Source organism: Montipora capricornis, chromosome 12 (genome assembly GCF_036669925.1).
Source record: "Montipora capricornis isolate CH-2021 chromosome 12, ASM3666992v2, whole genome shotgun sequence".
Taxonomy (NCBI): domain Eukaryota; kingdom Metazoa; phylum Cnidaria; class Anthozoa; order Scleractinia; family Acroporidae; genus Montipora; species Montipora capricornis.
This window is the reverse complement of record NC_090894.1, coordinates 11,173,257-11,188,256: the sequence shown is the minus strand read 5'-3', so window position 1 is coordinate 11,188,256 and position 15,000 is coordinate 11,173,257. Positions and strand designations below refer to the sequence as shown.

The 15,000-nt window shown below is 38.0% G+C and overlaps 1 protein-coding gene across 1 annotated transcript; it reads left to right on the top strand.

The window, feature by feature from the left end:
• The first annotated feature begins 9,209 nt into the window (after positions 1 to 9,209).
• LOC138027667 (EGF-like repeat and discoidin I-like domain-containing protein 3) lies at positions 9,210 to 14,156 on the top strand. The gene is made up of 3 exons (XM_068875231.1): positions 9,210 to 9,576; positions 10,445 to 10,768; positions 13,035 to 14,156. The coding sequence occupies exons 1-3, from the start codon at positions 9,210 to 9,212 to the stop codon at positions 13,040 to 13,042; spliced, it is 699 nt and encodes a 232-aa protein (XP_068731332.1). The 3' UTR covers positions 13,043 to 14,156.
• The last annotated feature ends 844 nt before the right edge of the window (positions 14,157 to 15,000 follow it).

Below are 15,000 nucleotides of genomic sequence, written 5' to 3'. Positions count from 1 at the left end.
GTTCAAAAAACTCGCAGCACGTGTTTTATCGGGTCTAAAAACACTACTGCTTGTTTTTTAAACATTACATAATAATAATAGCAAAGGTCCAAGAACAGATCCTTGAGGCACTCCACGTAAGATCGTTTCAGTGTCAGATATGCATGTATCTATTTCTATCGACTGTCGGCGATCTGAGAGATATGATCTAAACCAAGAATTTATAACTCCTCTTATTCCATAATTCCAAAAGTTTTGCTAAAAGAATCTCATGGTTAACAGTATCAAATGCATTCTTGACATCTATAAAAAATAATATTCCACAGGAATATTTTCTTTTGTCCAATAGATCAGAATGTATGCTGTTCACAATATCAAGAATCATATTCTGGGTACTATGTTTATTAGGAAACGTGCCATATCGCAAGTCATTAAGGATATCGTTCTTGTCTATAAACTTTATCAGTCTACGACATAGAAGGTTCTCAAATAAACGATTATCAATTGATAACAAAGAAACTGGCCGATAGTTTACTTGTATCGTATCGTCTCACCCTTAATATACACTGAAATTATTTTAGAATACTTGAGTTTTGCAGGATAAACCCCATTAAGTACGGACTGATTAAACAAATTCAGTTATAATGGTCTAGATATGGTGGATTTGGAAATTTTTAATAGTCTAACAGGGCTAGAATAGAGAGCTAGCCTGAGGCTTTATTGTTTGGTAACATGCCAATTTCAGTCTCAATTTTGTGTGGTATCACTGGATCAAAATAGAAAGTGCTCTGTAGAGGTGGATCAAGATAATCAGACAAAGTAGCAGACGGAAGTTGAATGTATTACCAATTGTGTTAGGATCATCTGATTGAATGCTATGCTTGATTGGACGAATGAAGTGAATTCTTTTGGATTTTTTCTGATATATTATCAATGTTATAGTCAAAACATTTTTGATAGTGAAGTTGTTTACTCAATCGAGTTTGGGTTGTTAACTTGTTTGTATATATTTATCATTTTAGGCCAATCTGATTAAAAAAATAGCTTGTTCTTCACTTTTATAGATTTCTTTAGCCCAGCCCTCAGCCAAAGTTTAGTTAAAAACAAAACAAAAAAACCAAGGTTAAACACACTAACACCAACCCGGCGTGGCCAACGTATCATACATGCGCACAATCATTTCACCCGGTCAATTAGCAACCATGGAAAGCTGTCTCAGCCTCGCTGGGTCTCATCAGCATGCTGTACTTTTCATTCCAGACGGGTGTTTTAGACACCCCTTTACGTGGCAGCTTCACACAACAAATGCGGTAAGCTGTGTTGGGAACAGCACAGCTAGCTGTTCTTTCACGGCATTTCCAATTTTCGCACACAAACATCCCTGAGGGGTGTATGTTTGTTATCTACACGGTTAATGGTTTTATAAAAATAAAAATAAAAAAAACTGAGAGAATGATTTATTCACATCGCAGTTATCAGAAACCTCTTTCCAATTAATTGCACTTAAGTCATTTATAAGTTTATCAGCCTTAAAGCTGTACCCGGTAATCTTTGCTTGTTTGTTACGACAATGCAGACTTGTGAAAGATCTTTCCGTGAACGCTTTCTATTCACTTCACTTCAATCCAGTTGTAGCGTGCTTGAAGTCCTCAATATCACAAAATGCAAACATGATGGAATCGGTTATCGCATGCATTACCATTGCTTAGCTGTTTTTGGCTTTCGTTGCCTTTTCTTTTCCCGAGCTCCTTGATAGAACGAAGAACGGGAAACGTCGAACCGCTATTCACAGATGGCAACACAAACATAATTTATATCAAACGCGCTGTTGATTTCGCCTCTCATTGAAAAGTCGAAAATGAGATGCCGTTTATCAAGTCAAGTTATTTTTTCAAAAATGCATCTCAGCTGAGATTCAGTGTTTAAAGTACTTTGCCACATCTGTTGCTTTAATTAAGGTGTATAGATAGCTCTCTCAAAAGTATATATTCGTTAGCCTTCGAGTGTTCCCAGAAAAGCATTGAAGTTCCAGGTCTTCTAGGGGTAAATGACAAAGGGAGTCGATTTAATTCTGCGCGAGAGTGACATCTCGTATTATTTTTACCCTGGAGGCACCAGCTCTTTTGCGGTTAAAGATAAATTCGTTCTGCAGGTACGGACAATTTCCGCGTAGCTACGTAAACACCAAGTATGGATGTTATGGAATATAAAATAGGTATTTAAGCCGCATTTGTCAGAGGAAGGTGGCAACAGACTCAGGTGGGCTTACTGACCAAACGCAAGTGTAAGGGAGTAAAAGTTTTTTGGAAGTGCAGAAATTATAAAAGGTAAGGAGATATTGATACGATTACCTACGGCATTAGCAAAAATGTAGGAATGGTTGTTAAGGTGAGAACCTCGTTGAAAAATAAAACCTTCTGTCTACCAGGAAAGTGCATGTATATAAATAATCGCCTGGCGAGGATTGAATTGGCGCCGACATTTACTCTGGTACGAACCGTACAGGTGAAGACAGGCTAAGACGTTGTTTATGGTAGACAGCGTACATGTACTCTTTTTGATCGAGAAAGCATTAATTAACTCATTCTCTGTAGTTTTGGTGTAAAACAAGTGTTGTTCCAAGAATACATATATCCGGCCCGTAATTCGTTGTTTTGACGATCGAGTCATTCAAGTCAAGTCAAGCCATGTCAAACTCTTTTTGTTAAAGCAGGTTAAAAAACGTAGCAGCTGTACGCTGATGTGGACCTATTATAGAATTATAATGAAATAAGTATTAGATAGATATAATGTAGAATATACAAAAATGCATCAAATGCTTTTCCTGATATTGGGTCGGTCGGTCAGATTGAAAAAAAGAAACCTAAAAAAAATTATAAGCAGTCTCAGAATCGGAGGCCTGGTACCCCAGCATCATAGCTGTGGAGCCAGGAAAACAACAAGACGTGAACCGAAAATCAATATGGCGGAAAAGTTGGTGGATTTTGTTGCAACATTAAGACAACGTGGGAAAAAGGATCAACCACCGAAACTCCTATGGGACATAAAAATGGTTTTAAAACGTCGTTTTTTTTTATGCCAACGACGCTATACTAAACGGAGAAAAAAAAGGGATGGCCTAACTACCATGACAGCTTCTTTATCAAAAGCAAAGCGTGAAAGTTGAAACGAATACTTCCTTAGGATAAACTTGAAAGTTTTTAACGGGAAATTCCGTGGAAATATTATCTAATCTATTAAAAACGAGATGCTTCCGTGAAGCATACACTGGGTTGCCTGTGGTACGTGTTACAGAAAATCAGAAGGCACTGAATTGTGTGGTATTGAAATACAGCATTCCAGTCTCTGAAGAATAACAAATAAAAGAGAAGCGAGAAACTTTGGCTTCTGGGCTGACATGTTGATAATTTTCAAGTTCCCTCACAACTTCTTTTCACCACAAGTGTGCCCTCTGAGCATCTGACAGCTTTGTAATACTAAAGTGCACTGAAGCTAAGCCCTGTTCAGCGAGGTTAGTGTCAGGATGGGAGACCAAAACAATAAACTCCTCATTAAACAGAAGCATCTGACCGAAAATATTATTAACGCTAACAAATGCGAACTCAGCAAAGTAAGGATTTTGTTAGCTTGCTTTACGCAAAACAAATATTGATGCAAAAGAAAATAACTATTGATACACAGTTTTTAGAAAGAGCAGAAGGAAGTTTCCGGGACGGTCGATCGAGAATAAAATATTTACGACATGAAAACAACATTAATTTTGAACCGTGAATATAGAATATAAAAAGTTACGATTAGCGACAAACATTTTGGGAGATTTTTGCAACATTCAAATAAATCGCAAAATCGAAAGTGACATGGCCGCAATTCAGCGGGCGCCGTGATTAAGTTACCGCGGCATGTTTACTTGACAAACAGTGAAGCATCTGTGTCAAGTGATGGCAAGATACCGGGTTTTAGTAAGTTTCTTTTTCTGTCAAGTGTTATAAAATTTGACAATAAATGAGCGAATTCAAAACAAAGATCACAATCGCCCACCATTGTTTCTGCAAAGTCAAAAATTTACTCTCCAAGACGAGGTTATTTATCACCAGGTAATTCCATCATTTTGGAAATAGCAGCTACTTTATTATTCACCGGCGTCACAATTTTTTGCTGATTTTGGGGCTCATTTTGTTGAAACTCAAGCACGCTTCCAACAGACCTGTTTATTTTCATGAAACCTTTCCTGCTTACACAGCAATACTAAAAATATCCTCCCGTATCACGTTTCAACCTTAAGCTCGAAAATTCAATACACAACATGATATTATAATTCACAAAGGCAAAAAATATCACAGAATCCTTTTCCAGCGAAACATTTTATTGAAACAAACAACATAAGATGCACTAAAACGCCATTCGCGTTGCAATGACTTTCCATTGCTGGTTAACGAGAATAACAAACTCACGAGGCAGAATGTATATTTATATTTAATTAAGTTAGCACAACAGAAAAAACGCTAACCTCATTTTGACACGAAAATGCTTTACTATTGCCATAAAAACTATCCAGTTAAGCTCGCATATTATAAAACATGATGAATTCATAAAGGCCACCTTTTCCAGCGAACAATTTTTTGAAACAACCAACATATTTGCTCTTAGAGGCGAAAACCTCTTCCTATTTCATTGCGTGCGTGAACACAAGAAACTCAATCGTGTCAAATTACCATGTACTTCAGGTTCAAACCCTTTCCTGAAGAACATTTTCCTTGAATAACAAGAAAATGCTTTACTATTGCCATAAAGACTATCCAGCACACATATCATAAAACATGATGAATTCATAAAGGCCACCTTTTCCAGGGAACAATTTTTTGAAACAAACAACATATTTGCTCTTAGAGGCGAAAACCTCTTCCTATTTCATTGCGTGCGTGAAGACAAGAAACTCAATCGTGTCAAATTACCATGTACTTCAGGTTCAAACCCTTTCCTGAGAAACATTTCTTTGAGTAACAAGAAAATGCTTTACTATTGCTATCCAGCACACATATCATAAAACATGATGAATTCATAAAGGCCACCTTTTCCAGCGAACAATTTTTTGAAACAAACAACATATTTGCTATTAGAGGCAAAAACCCCTTCCTATTTGATCACAGATCCACTTAAGGTGTTCGATTCGTTCTCTGTCTTTGTTGAACCCATAAGTTACCAGAGAATTTTCCATTTGCTTTCAGTTTTCTACATAACAGCACACTTGGTAAATATTATTTTAGAAATGCAGCTCACTTTGATTCACTGCTCGACGGGCGACAGATTGTTGTCGAAGTCCATTACTCGTCGCTTTTGAGATTCCAGGTGTTGGTTTTCACCGCCTGCCTAGTTTATCCAACTGACTTTCCATTATTGAGCTCCATAAGGGTATATTTTGTTTAAGGATCCACTAAAACGCCATTCGCGTTACATGACTTTCGACGCCATTGCAGGCTACAATAGGTTAATGATTCTACTGTGTCCACCAGAGAAATCTACGCAGTTCCACTACCCTCTCGATCCTGAGAAAATACGCTCAGAAGGCTCTATGCACAAAGACACCACTTACCAGGGGAGTGACAGGCAAGACTTTTACCGACACGAAAAAAAAATAATAATAAAAAAAAGGAAACGGAAAACTACCCATTTTCCGACTGGGTTTGCCATACTGGCAACCCAATAAAAAGCTCCAGATAACTGGACCCCAAGAACTTGGTCAATTTCTTGAAAATTCACTTTTGGGACCTGCTATTACAAACTGCCATGATTAGAGCCGGTACGTGTTGAACTCAGTAATTGTAGGTTTTCTAGCGAAAAAAAAAATGAGGCAGGTGCCTCATTAACACAGTTTAAACATCAGAGCGTGAGTGCGTGAGGTTTTTGTTCTCTTTTTTGACTTGACCGCGCACAAAGCACAATAGTTGTTTACTCCGTACTGAGGTAGTAAACAATAGAAACGTGTTAATTCCGTATTCATGCATAGTGTATGAGCGCAAAACAAAAGATTGTGCAAGGTCATGGACTTTCCAATTAATTTAAGCCCGGTTTACACTACTAAGTTGGGAGAACCTTATCTCAACATTTTCAGGAGAATTTGTTTTTTCTAACTGTACTGTATTTTTAAGAATAAAAAGTAACAACACTTTTTATTCTTAATACGTTTTCTAAATCGATCCTTCTTACTGTATTTTTGTTCGGTATTAGAGCTGTCTCTTGTGTAAAAGTTGTCACAAGCCTCTAAAGGTGTTTGTTTCAGAATAAGGTGACGTTTCTACTGAGGATTATGCTAATTTCTGACGAAACTCTATTAAGCGGCCACTGGGCCGGCTAATAGAGGTTTCACTGTAGATCGTACTTAAAGAAAGAATATGCTAATGTCGGCACATGTTTCATGACAAATGATGGGCACGAGCTTGACAGGTAGGTATAAAAAATGCTTTAATAGTACTTGGGAGTAAGTTGCTAGTTGTTAGCGATTAATGTTGTTACAGAGGCACAGTCGAGGAATAAAGAAGAGTCAACCAAGAGTGTTAGAGTCGATTTCTGTTCCCCCAAAACGTTTTCTCTAACAACCTCCGGCTTCAAATCTAATGACACTGGTTTGACACTTTTAAAACTGAAATATTAAAGTGCCATTCTCTTTGGACGGTGCCTCTCTTCACCCAGGTGTATAAATGGGTACCGGCGTAATGCTGGGGGTAACCCTGCGATGGACTAGCATCCCATCCAGGGGGGAGTAGAAATACTCCTAGTCGCTTCATGCTACAGAAACCTTCTGGCTCGTAAGCAGAGACTTTACTTTTACTTCCTAGGTGATAATGTTTTTTTTTCGGGAAGCACCATAAAAGATAGGGCTCGTCACATTTTCAGAAAGAGAAGTTCCATCAATAGTGTATTTTCGTCATCCCTTCTAATCAATCAAGTAACAATCCGCTTAAACCCATTTACACTTTTATTAATTTTTCAGTGGCCGTCTCACCACAACAGAAGTTTGTTGAACTAGCCGGGTTATACCCAAAGATCATTTGGTTGTGAATCAATTGGCTGAGTTTTTCAATTTGGGCACCAAGTAATTAACGGTTAATACACGAATTTAAACGTTAATTAAAACTCTTCATTTTGCAACTTTTTGGTGTCTGGTCATAAAACCATTATCAAACATTGCAAACGAGTGAAATTTATACGGACACTTACGAAATAAAATAATTTTGTTAGAGGGGATCTGCCTGAACATTTAGGGTAGCCGTATTTCCCCATGAATATCATTTCAAGAATCAAGCAATGAGATTTCTGTCAGTTGCAGTTTTTTGAACACTAAACTGAGCTCATAGATTTTAGATTATCAAGCACAAATTAAAGGCGTGTTTGTCCTTTACGAATGCTAATGGACAGTTTCTTGACAACGCACACGGTGGCGATGTCTTGTGGTATTTATTACTGACCAACAAAGCTCGTATCCACAAGCTCATCTTCAATAGAGAGAGTTTAATCGATTATAGAAAGAGCTTTCGATGAACATATTTTAAGCGCGGAGAATTCCCTCAAGTAGCACCTTCTGAAGAAGTCCAATTTTGAAGTTCTCCCATGGGGGAACAAGAGAACATAGCTAAAAATTAAACTAAGGAACAGGGGATCAAAGACAAAATATCTTAGGGAACTTAAGCCACTTCAGGGATCAAAAAGCTGAGAACAATTTTGGAAGTACTTTCGGGAACAAGGGAACACAAGCAAATCTTTAAAGGAACAAACACCCCCTCGGATTCATTAGACTAAATTCAATACACTAAATGAAAGAAGGTTAACCGGTTCCTAAGTAATCTTGAGGCCATCTTTACCAGAAACGGCTCAAGACCATAAAACCTTAGCAACTTGGACTTTGATCAGTATTCTAACTTACAATTAGGAGTTTAAGAAAAGACGACAGCTACGACAACGATAACGCCATAGAACAATTATATGATTCGTTGAAGGTGGAAAAATAATCTTGCTGCAGGTGCAGCAAGCATTTTAGCACATATTTTCCGGTACTCTGCATAACAACGGCGTTATGTTATGTTTAAAGCTGGATAGCTTGTGGGCTCGTGCACAAATGAAATCATATCAAATTAAGGACCGTGCTTACTATTGTTATTGCGCATACGTTCTGCGCATCTCGAGATTCTCGGATTTCCTATCGGCGGTGCTTATTAATACAGGAATATTTTTTGGGCTGTTCAAAACTATGCGGAGAAAGCAGAACTTAGCAAGTTCTCTCGGCATCCAAAAAGAAAATTGGGGGGCAGCCAAAAAATTTTCAGAGATAATTATGCTTCGTTTTAGCAAAGAACGGCATACATTGCTTTGCATTTTAAAGCGTTTTACAAATATTGTTGATTAATTATCTTCGAAAAATGCCTGGCTACCCCCAATTTTCCTTTTGGATTTCAACAATACTTGATAAGATCTGCTTTTCCCGCATATTCAGAGCGCAAAAGTTATAAATATTATATATAAATATGGAGAACAGCAAGGGTAACAGTTACTCAGAATAATTAACAAGCTAATCTTGCTGAGCAACATAATTTAAATTAATAATTGAATTGATTGAAGTTGGCAATAAAGAGTTGATAATCGAAAATGAATGGAAGAAAAAACAAAAATAATTCAACGGTAATAAATAAAAAGCAAGGGGAAAACAGAGCCAGTAAAAACTATGGAGAATTTGTTCACTGTATGAAATACTCAATAATTTATGAGTAGCCCTGTAAAGGTTGAGTTTCAGTTGTTCTTTTATAAATTTTGGGTTGGGGGAAGCTGTTTTATGTTCTCATCTAAATCATTCCAGGCTGCAGCCGCCGCATAATGAATGTTGAATTTGCCATGGAGTTTAAATTTGAGTTTACTTTGATCAATTCAAGTTATGCTGCCAAATTCTCGTGTTTCAAAGAGCCAGCGGCGAAGCATTGGATGTTCTTTAAAAAGTAACTCCTTCCATAAATATCAAGAATTTGTATCTCCTTCAAACATACCATTATCAATCCTAATTAGTTGTTACATACTTTACTTGCCTGCTCAGAACTTTCGCGATTTATATTGATATGACGTTGTCTGCTCAAGCGCCTTGTGACTAAGGGCCTAAGCTTTATGAATCTGAATCAAACTCACTAGCGCGCTGTAATAAAATACTCTACAACTGTGAAAATTTTAAATTGTTCTTTGTCGACACAGGAATGAGTTTTAGCGTGAAATCTCTACTCATTTACTTGGTGTTGAGGTCAGAATTTGCGAGTTCTTGCACAGCAACTTACTCCGTGCAGGGACAAGTTCTTCGAAACCACACCATCAAGACAGAGACCGCAGACAAAATAGAAGATTGTATCGTGCGTTGCATGGCATATCCCGGATGTAAAAGCAGCAACTTTTATCGCGTGGACAAAAGATGTGAACTGAATGACAAGACGCATGCGTCTCACCCAGAAGACATGAGACGTGAGCTTTATACAAACTACATGATAAACACTCTGCGATCTATACCTTGCAAAACTCAGCTCGATTGTGGTATGGATTTGATATGCACACCGTCTCTGATTTGCGAAGGTATGTCATGCCCAAAAATGAAGTAATAAGCACTTTAAGGTCTACGTAGGCAACGTCAAAGAAAACAACGCTATGGGCTATAACCAGTCTCATATCCAATAAGCTCGCATGGAATAATTGTTTTATTACATTTTCATTAAGTTCGGAACTGTTTGACCTATGAAAGGACAGAATATTGTCTCCGTGTTTACCGTGAAACGATCGACGCAATCAGTTTCCATATATGGCTATTTTTTACGGTATATGAGCTGATAACCGAGATTGAGTGAGCCAATCAGAAAGCGAGAAATGCAATTCCCGAGATTTAAAGTTAAACGACTGGCAAAATGGACATTATAATCGACAGGCTGTGTAATGAGCTGAAGTGGAGTGCAGTAACAATTTGAACTCGACACCATATTGTTAAGAGTCATGAGGCTAATTTAAGTCAATGAAACCTACAAGACCATTTTCATCAAAAAAAGTTGCGATTTATTAATTGTTTTGTATTTTACCTAAAGGTCTATAGAGAACAAGAGAGACACATTAACTTTTAAATATAAAACAGCGATTTTCAATCTTGCAGACATTTCTTCAGTGTAAGAGTTACATGAGATGAAAACCTGAATATAAATATCAGACATTATGTTAATGAGTACAATTGAAACATTTCAAAAATGTGTAAAGAGTGCAAATTGCGGAAATTGGCTTAAGTTAACATGTCGAAGTTGTTGATTAAGGGAACGGTTTTCCCATAGGATGTTTAAGGCTTCTTTTATTTGAGCTCGAGTTCCAGCGATTGCTTTCAAGTAATCAGGTTCATGCACACACACCTTTCCTGCTCAAGAATAACGTGAGGGCTCAAAATTCGTTATCACTTTGACCACAGAATGCCGCAGTCATCCCCTTGGAATGGAAAGTAGGGCAATACCGAACTCAGCGGTGGCGGCTTCTTCAACATGGCACGGAGTCGCAAATCATGAACCCTGGCAAGCCAGGCTCAACAATGCGGCAAAAAGTCAAAATACTGGCTCTTGGTCGGCTGGAACAAATGACATTGGACAGTGGTTGCAAATTGACCTTGGCAAGGAGACAGTAGTGACAAAAATAGCAACACAGGGGAGGCCTAGTGATTATCATCTTCAGTGGGTATCTTCATACAAAATTCTGTTGAGCTTGGACGGAACAAACTGGAATGTGTATCGAAGGGAAGGTAAATGTAATTTAATAACGAACTTCTCAAGACCAATCGTTGACAAATAAATAACTTCTACAGTAAAACACTGCTAGTGGTATTAACGCTTAAAATTGCGTCGCAAAAAAAAGGGACCATTATCATGGAGGTTTCGCTGTTTCTAGGTCGTAAAAGCGTTTAAATGATAAACTAAGAACCGTAGCTCACACTTACAACATTTCTAACAACTCCGGCAGTCTAAGGTATATCCACAACCCATGACGAATACATCGCTGGATGAGCTACCAGAATGAAGGAGGGGCAGAGGGGAAGGGGGGGGGGGGGGGAGAGGGAGGGAGGCAGCTGTTAAGCTATAACCTAATCACCTTTCGCAGAACAGTGACCCCCTATACTGCGTATTTTTCTTGGCCACATTTCTTTTCCCTCTCACTTTAAATAATGGGTTTTCGCAGTAGCTGTACATAGGTGGCAATTTCTTAACCGCATTTGAGAAAAAGATGGCCAAGTTTTTCAAATTCAGTTCAATCCAATATTTTATCCTTACCTGTAAATGACGAAAAATACTCTCAGTTCTTTTGTAAGGTTAAGTGATCAACAGACGTAAGAGCGAAAAAGCAAGCAAGCGAAAGTGGTGAAAGTGCCCCTGTAATAAAAAAATCACTTCCTTTTTTCCTTCAAATTTTGAGCTTTGATTTTTCTCCAAATGCCGTTAATTTTGAGTGTAACTTTTGGATTTCACGGTCCGCCATTACTCACATTCAAAACAAACCGATTGGACCTCAGAGGGTTGAATCCAGGAAGAAGTGGCGTCAAAGGCTCATTAGCTTAAAATTTCAGCGTGTGAATGCAGCCTGTCATATATGCAAAACGCGAGTTTAAAAGTCTGAAAGCCCAAAATTCCCGTGCTGTATATTAATTCTGCGGCGTACACACGCATTGCATTTTAAACTAGTGAGCCTTGACGTCATTTTCTCCTTGAGACCAGCTCTTTCAATATCTTGAAGTTAGTAATAGCGGACCATTAAATTGGAAAATTCCAGTTAAAATAAACAGGCATCTTTTTAAATCAAGGCTTAAAACTTTGGTCGCTTAGTGTCTAGTTAACATAGATTTGAAATCCAAAGAAAATAAGAATTGATTTGGCTTAACTGCAGAATACCCTGCCATTTTGAAGCTGCACCTCTGAAGAGGCTGGATACGCGGATACGCAGTCGAAAGTGCCACCATTCCCCAGGTAAACTTCTAACTATACTGTGAAGTGGATACGCGGATACGCAGTGGAAAACATGGATACCCGGATACGTGAATACGCGGACATCACACATGGGGACTGGATACCAACTTTGTGTAACATACTTCAAAATGCTCTGTCGTATATGCATAGATACGCGGATACGCGGATACGCAGTGGAAAATACTCCACGTTTCAGTGATTAGGCCTAAGCACTCTCGTAGAATTTTAGCTTTCATTTTACGCTTCGGTTAACTACACTTTTTCACGACATGGTGTGAAGAAGAAAGCACTCGTTTACTGATTAAGCCTAAGTGCTCGTTTCAGTGATTAGGCCTAAGCACTCTCGCGAAATTTTGCGGTTTGGTTCTCACAATATATTTAGAAGTTTACTTGGGGAGGGGTGGTATTTTCGACTGCGTATCCGCGTATCCGCGTATCCACTTCACAACATACTACTTAGAAGTTTACTCGGAGAGGGGTGGTACTTTCGACAGCGTATCCGCGTATCCCCTTATCCACTTCACAATATACCTAGAACTTTACTTGGGGAGGAGTGGTATTTTCGACTACGTATCCGCGTATCCGCGTATCCACTTCACAATATACCTAGAAGTTTACTCGGGGAGGGGTGGTATTTTCGACTGCGTATCCGCGTATCCGCGTATCCGCGTATCCACTTCACAATATACCTAGAAGTTTACTTGGGGAGGAGTGGTATTTTCGACTGCGTATCCGCGAAACCGCGTATCCACTTCACAATATAGTTAGAAGTTTACTTGGGGAGGGGTGGTACTTTCGACTGCGTAACCGCGTATCCAGCCTTTTCAGAGGTGCAGCTTCAAAATGGCAGGGTATTCTGCAGTTACTCCATTGATTTTTTGGTCACAGCGGCACTTAAACGGTTCTTTACTTATATGAGTTTACCTTTACAGCTCGACCACGGATATATGGTAGTTCACTGTGACGTCAGAATCTACCAAAAGACTGACATATAACAAATTAGCAGAGCACCACTGCAACATAATTGCGACATTGTTATTTTTTTTCCAGGTTTTTAAGGGAAATTCAGACATTGGAACAATCGTCTCGCACAAGTTGGTGCCCTTAATTACGAGCAGATATGTTCGCTTTTCTGTAATGTCATGGCATAATCACACATCCATGAGAGTTGAGCTGTATGGTTGTACCAATGGACTATAACTTTCAATTCATTCAGTTCAAACTTCGACTCGATATATCAGACAAAAACCTTATAGCCAAGGATTATGCATACTACAAAAAAGAGATCTGTATCTTACTTATCCCGCATGAGAGATTGTTACAGCAACTAATTTAGATTGAAATTACTGTTACTATATACAGGTAACCTGTGGGAACAAGTTAAGGATTATTTCACGAATTGTTTTCAAAGTGTTGAAAAAATAGCAAAAATTTGTACTTTTTCTAGCATTTTTATTTTCGCTGGCAGTTTTCATTTGTTTTAATTATCATGTCTTCTTCATCAGCAAAACGAGGGAAAGCTGATTCAGCCATTCACCAAATTTTATAACTAGCCAGTAGCATTTCAGTAATACGAAAATAATTAATTTGGTTCAAACTTTGCCTGTGTGACGATCCTTGAAAAGTAGTTTGGAATGCATGGAAGAAGACTAGAGAGAGAGGAAAAAGAAAATTAAATTGGGATTCAGTTAAAATAGTCATCGTCATTTTCCATCATTATCTTTATCCCGATCATTATAATTGTCCTAAAGTACACAATGAGCGCTTTAAAAATTCTTTCTTCAATCGCTTGATTTTTAAACATGATTTTCTTTAGAGTAGTTTTATCAAACGTAGAAATTTGTAACTTAAGATTCGTATTTAAATCTTTGGAGGAAGAAAGACTATTATGATTATGATTATGATTATGATTATGATTATGATTATGATTATGATTATGATTATGATTATGATTATTATTATTATTATTATTATTATTATTATTATTATTATTATTGTCAACCAAGGAGGGTGAGGACTACTGCACTACAACGTCGTGGATTCACGCCAAAGTCTCATACTCTCATTCGTCCTCCTGAGGTCTGCACTACTGTGCCTTAGCTCACGTTGTACGCGAAGAGTTCCGTTGAATAATACCAGAAACCCATAAGGGTTGAAAAGTGTAACGGCCCCTTGTGTTTCTGAATATTCAATTTGCTAAGTACCATATTTGGAACAACAAGAACGAGGGGTTTCCAAATATGGTACTTAGCACTGAAACATTCAACAATCAGTTCGCACTGAATATTCGGAAGCTATGAACGCGCGTTACACGTTTCAACCTTGTAGGTTTCTGATAATACTGATAGTGACTTTCAAATCGATAAGGAATTAGCGAGACTTCAGGATTAGAGCACTTATTATTGGACGTCATGATGGATTGTGATAAATGCGAAAGATATTGGCTTTTTTTTTCTTTGACTTGAAATTTTCTTTTTCCATGTTTTTTTAATTATTATTATTATTATTTATTTGTACTATTATTATTATTATTATTATTATTTTTATTTTTATAATTATGTAAAATCACGGGCCTAACAGGTGCTCCTGGCCTGGTCAATTATTTCCCTTGAGAGCGAGTAACAACAAGTTCCTAAAGTTCCCAAGGGAGTCCTCTCCTGATTCCCTGAAGGGCCAAAACAATTCCTAGGAGTCTAGCCGTTCCCAACAGAGCAGTTTTCTGGATCACTTCAAGTTTGATGGTGGTGCCAATTTTTTCAATGTTTTTGTCAAACTTATCAGATAAAGCCCCTAATGCTCCGATCACAACTGGCACGGCAGTCACTTTCTTCAGCTTCCATGACTTTCTTATTTCTTCCCTAAGAAGTTGGTACTTCTCTATTTTCTCCAGTTCTTTGTCTTTTACTCCCGCATCTCCTGGAATGGCGACGTCAATGATCATGGCCTCCTTTGCTTGTTTATTAACGAAGACATGTCTGGTCTTCGAGCTCCTTCTTCTTCTTCTTCTTCTTGTTAT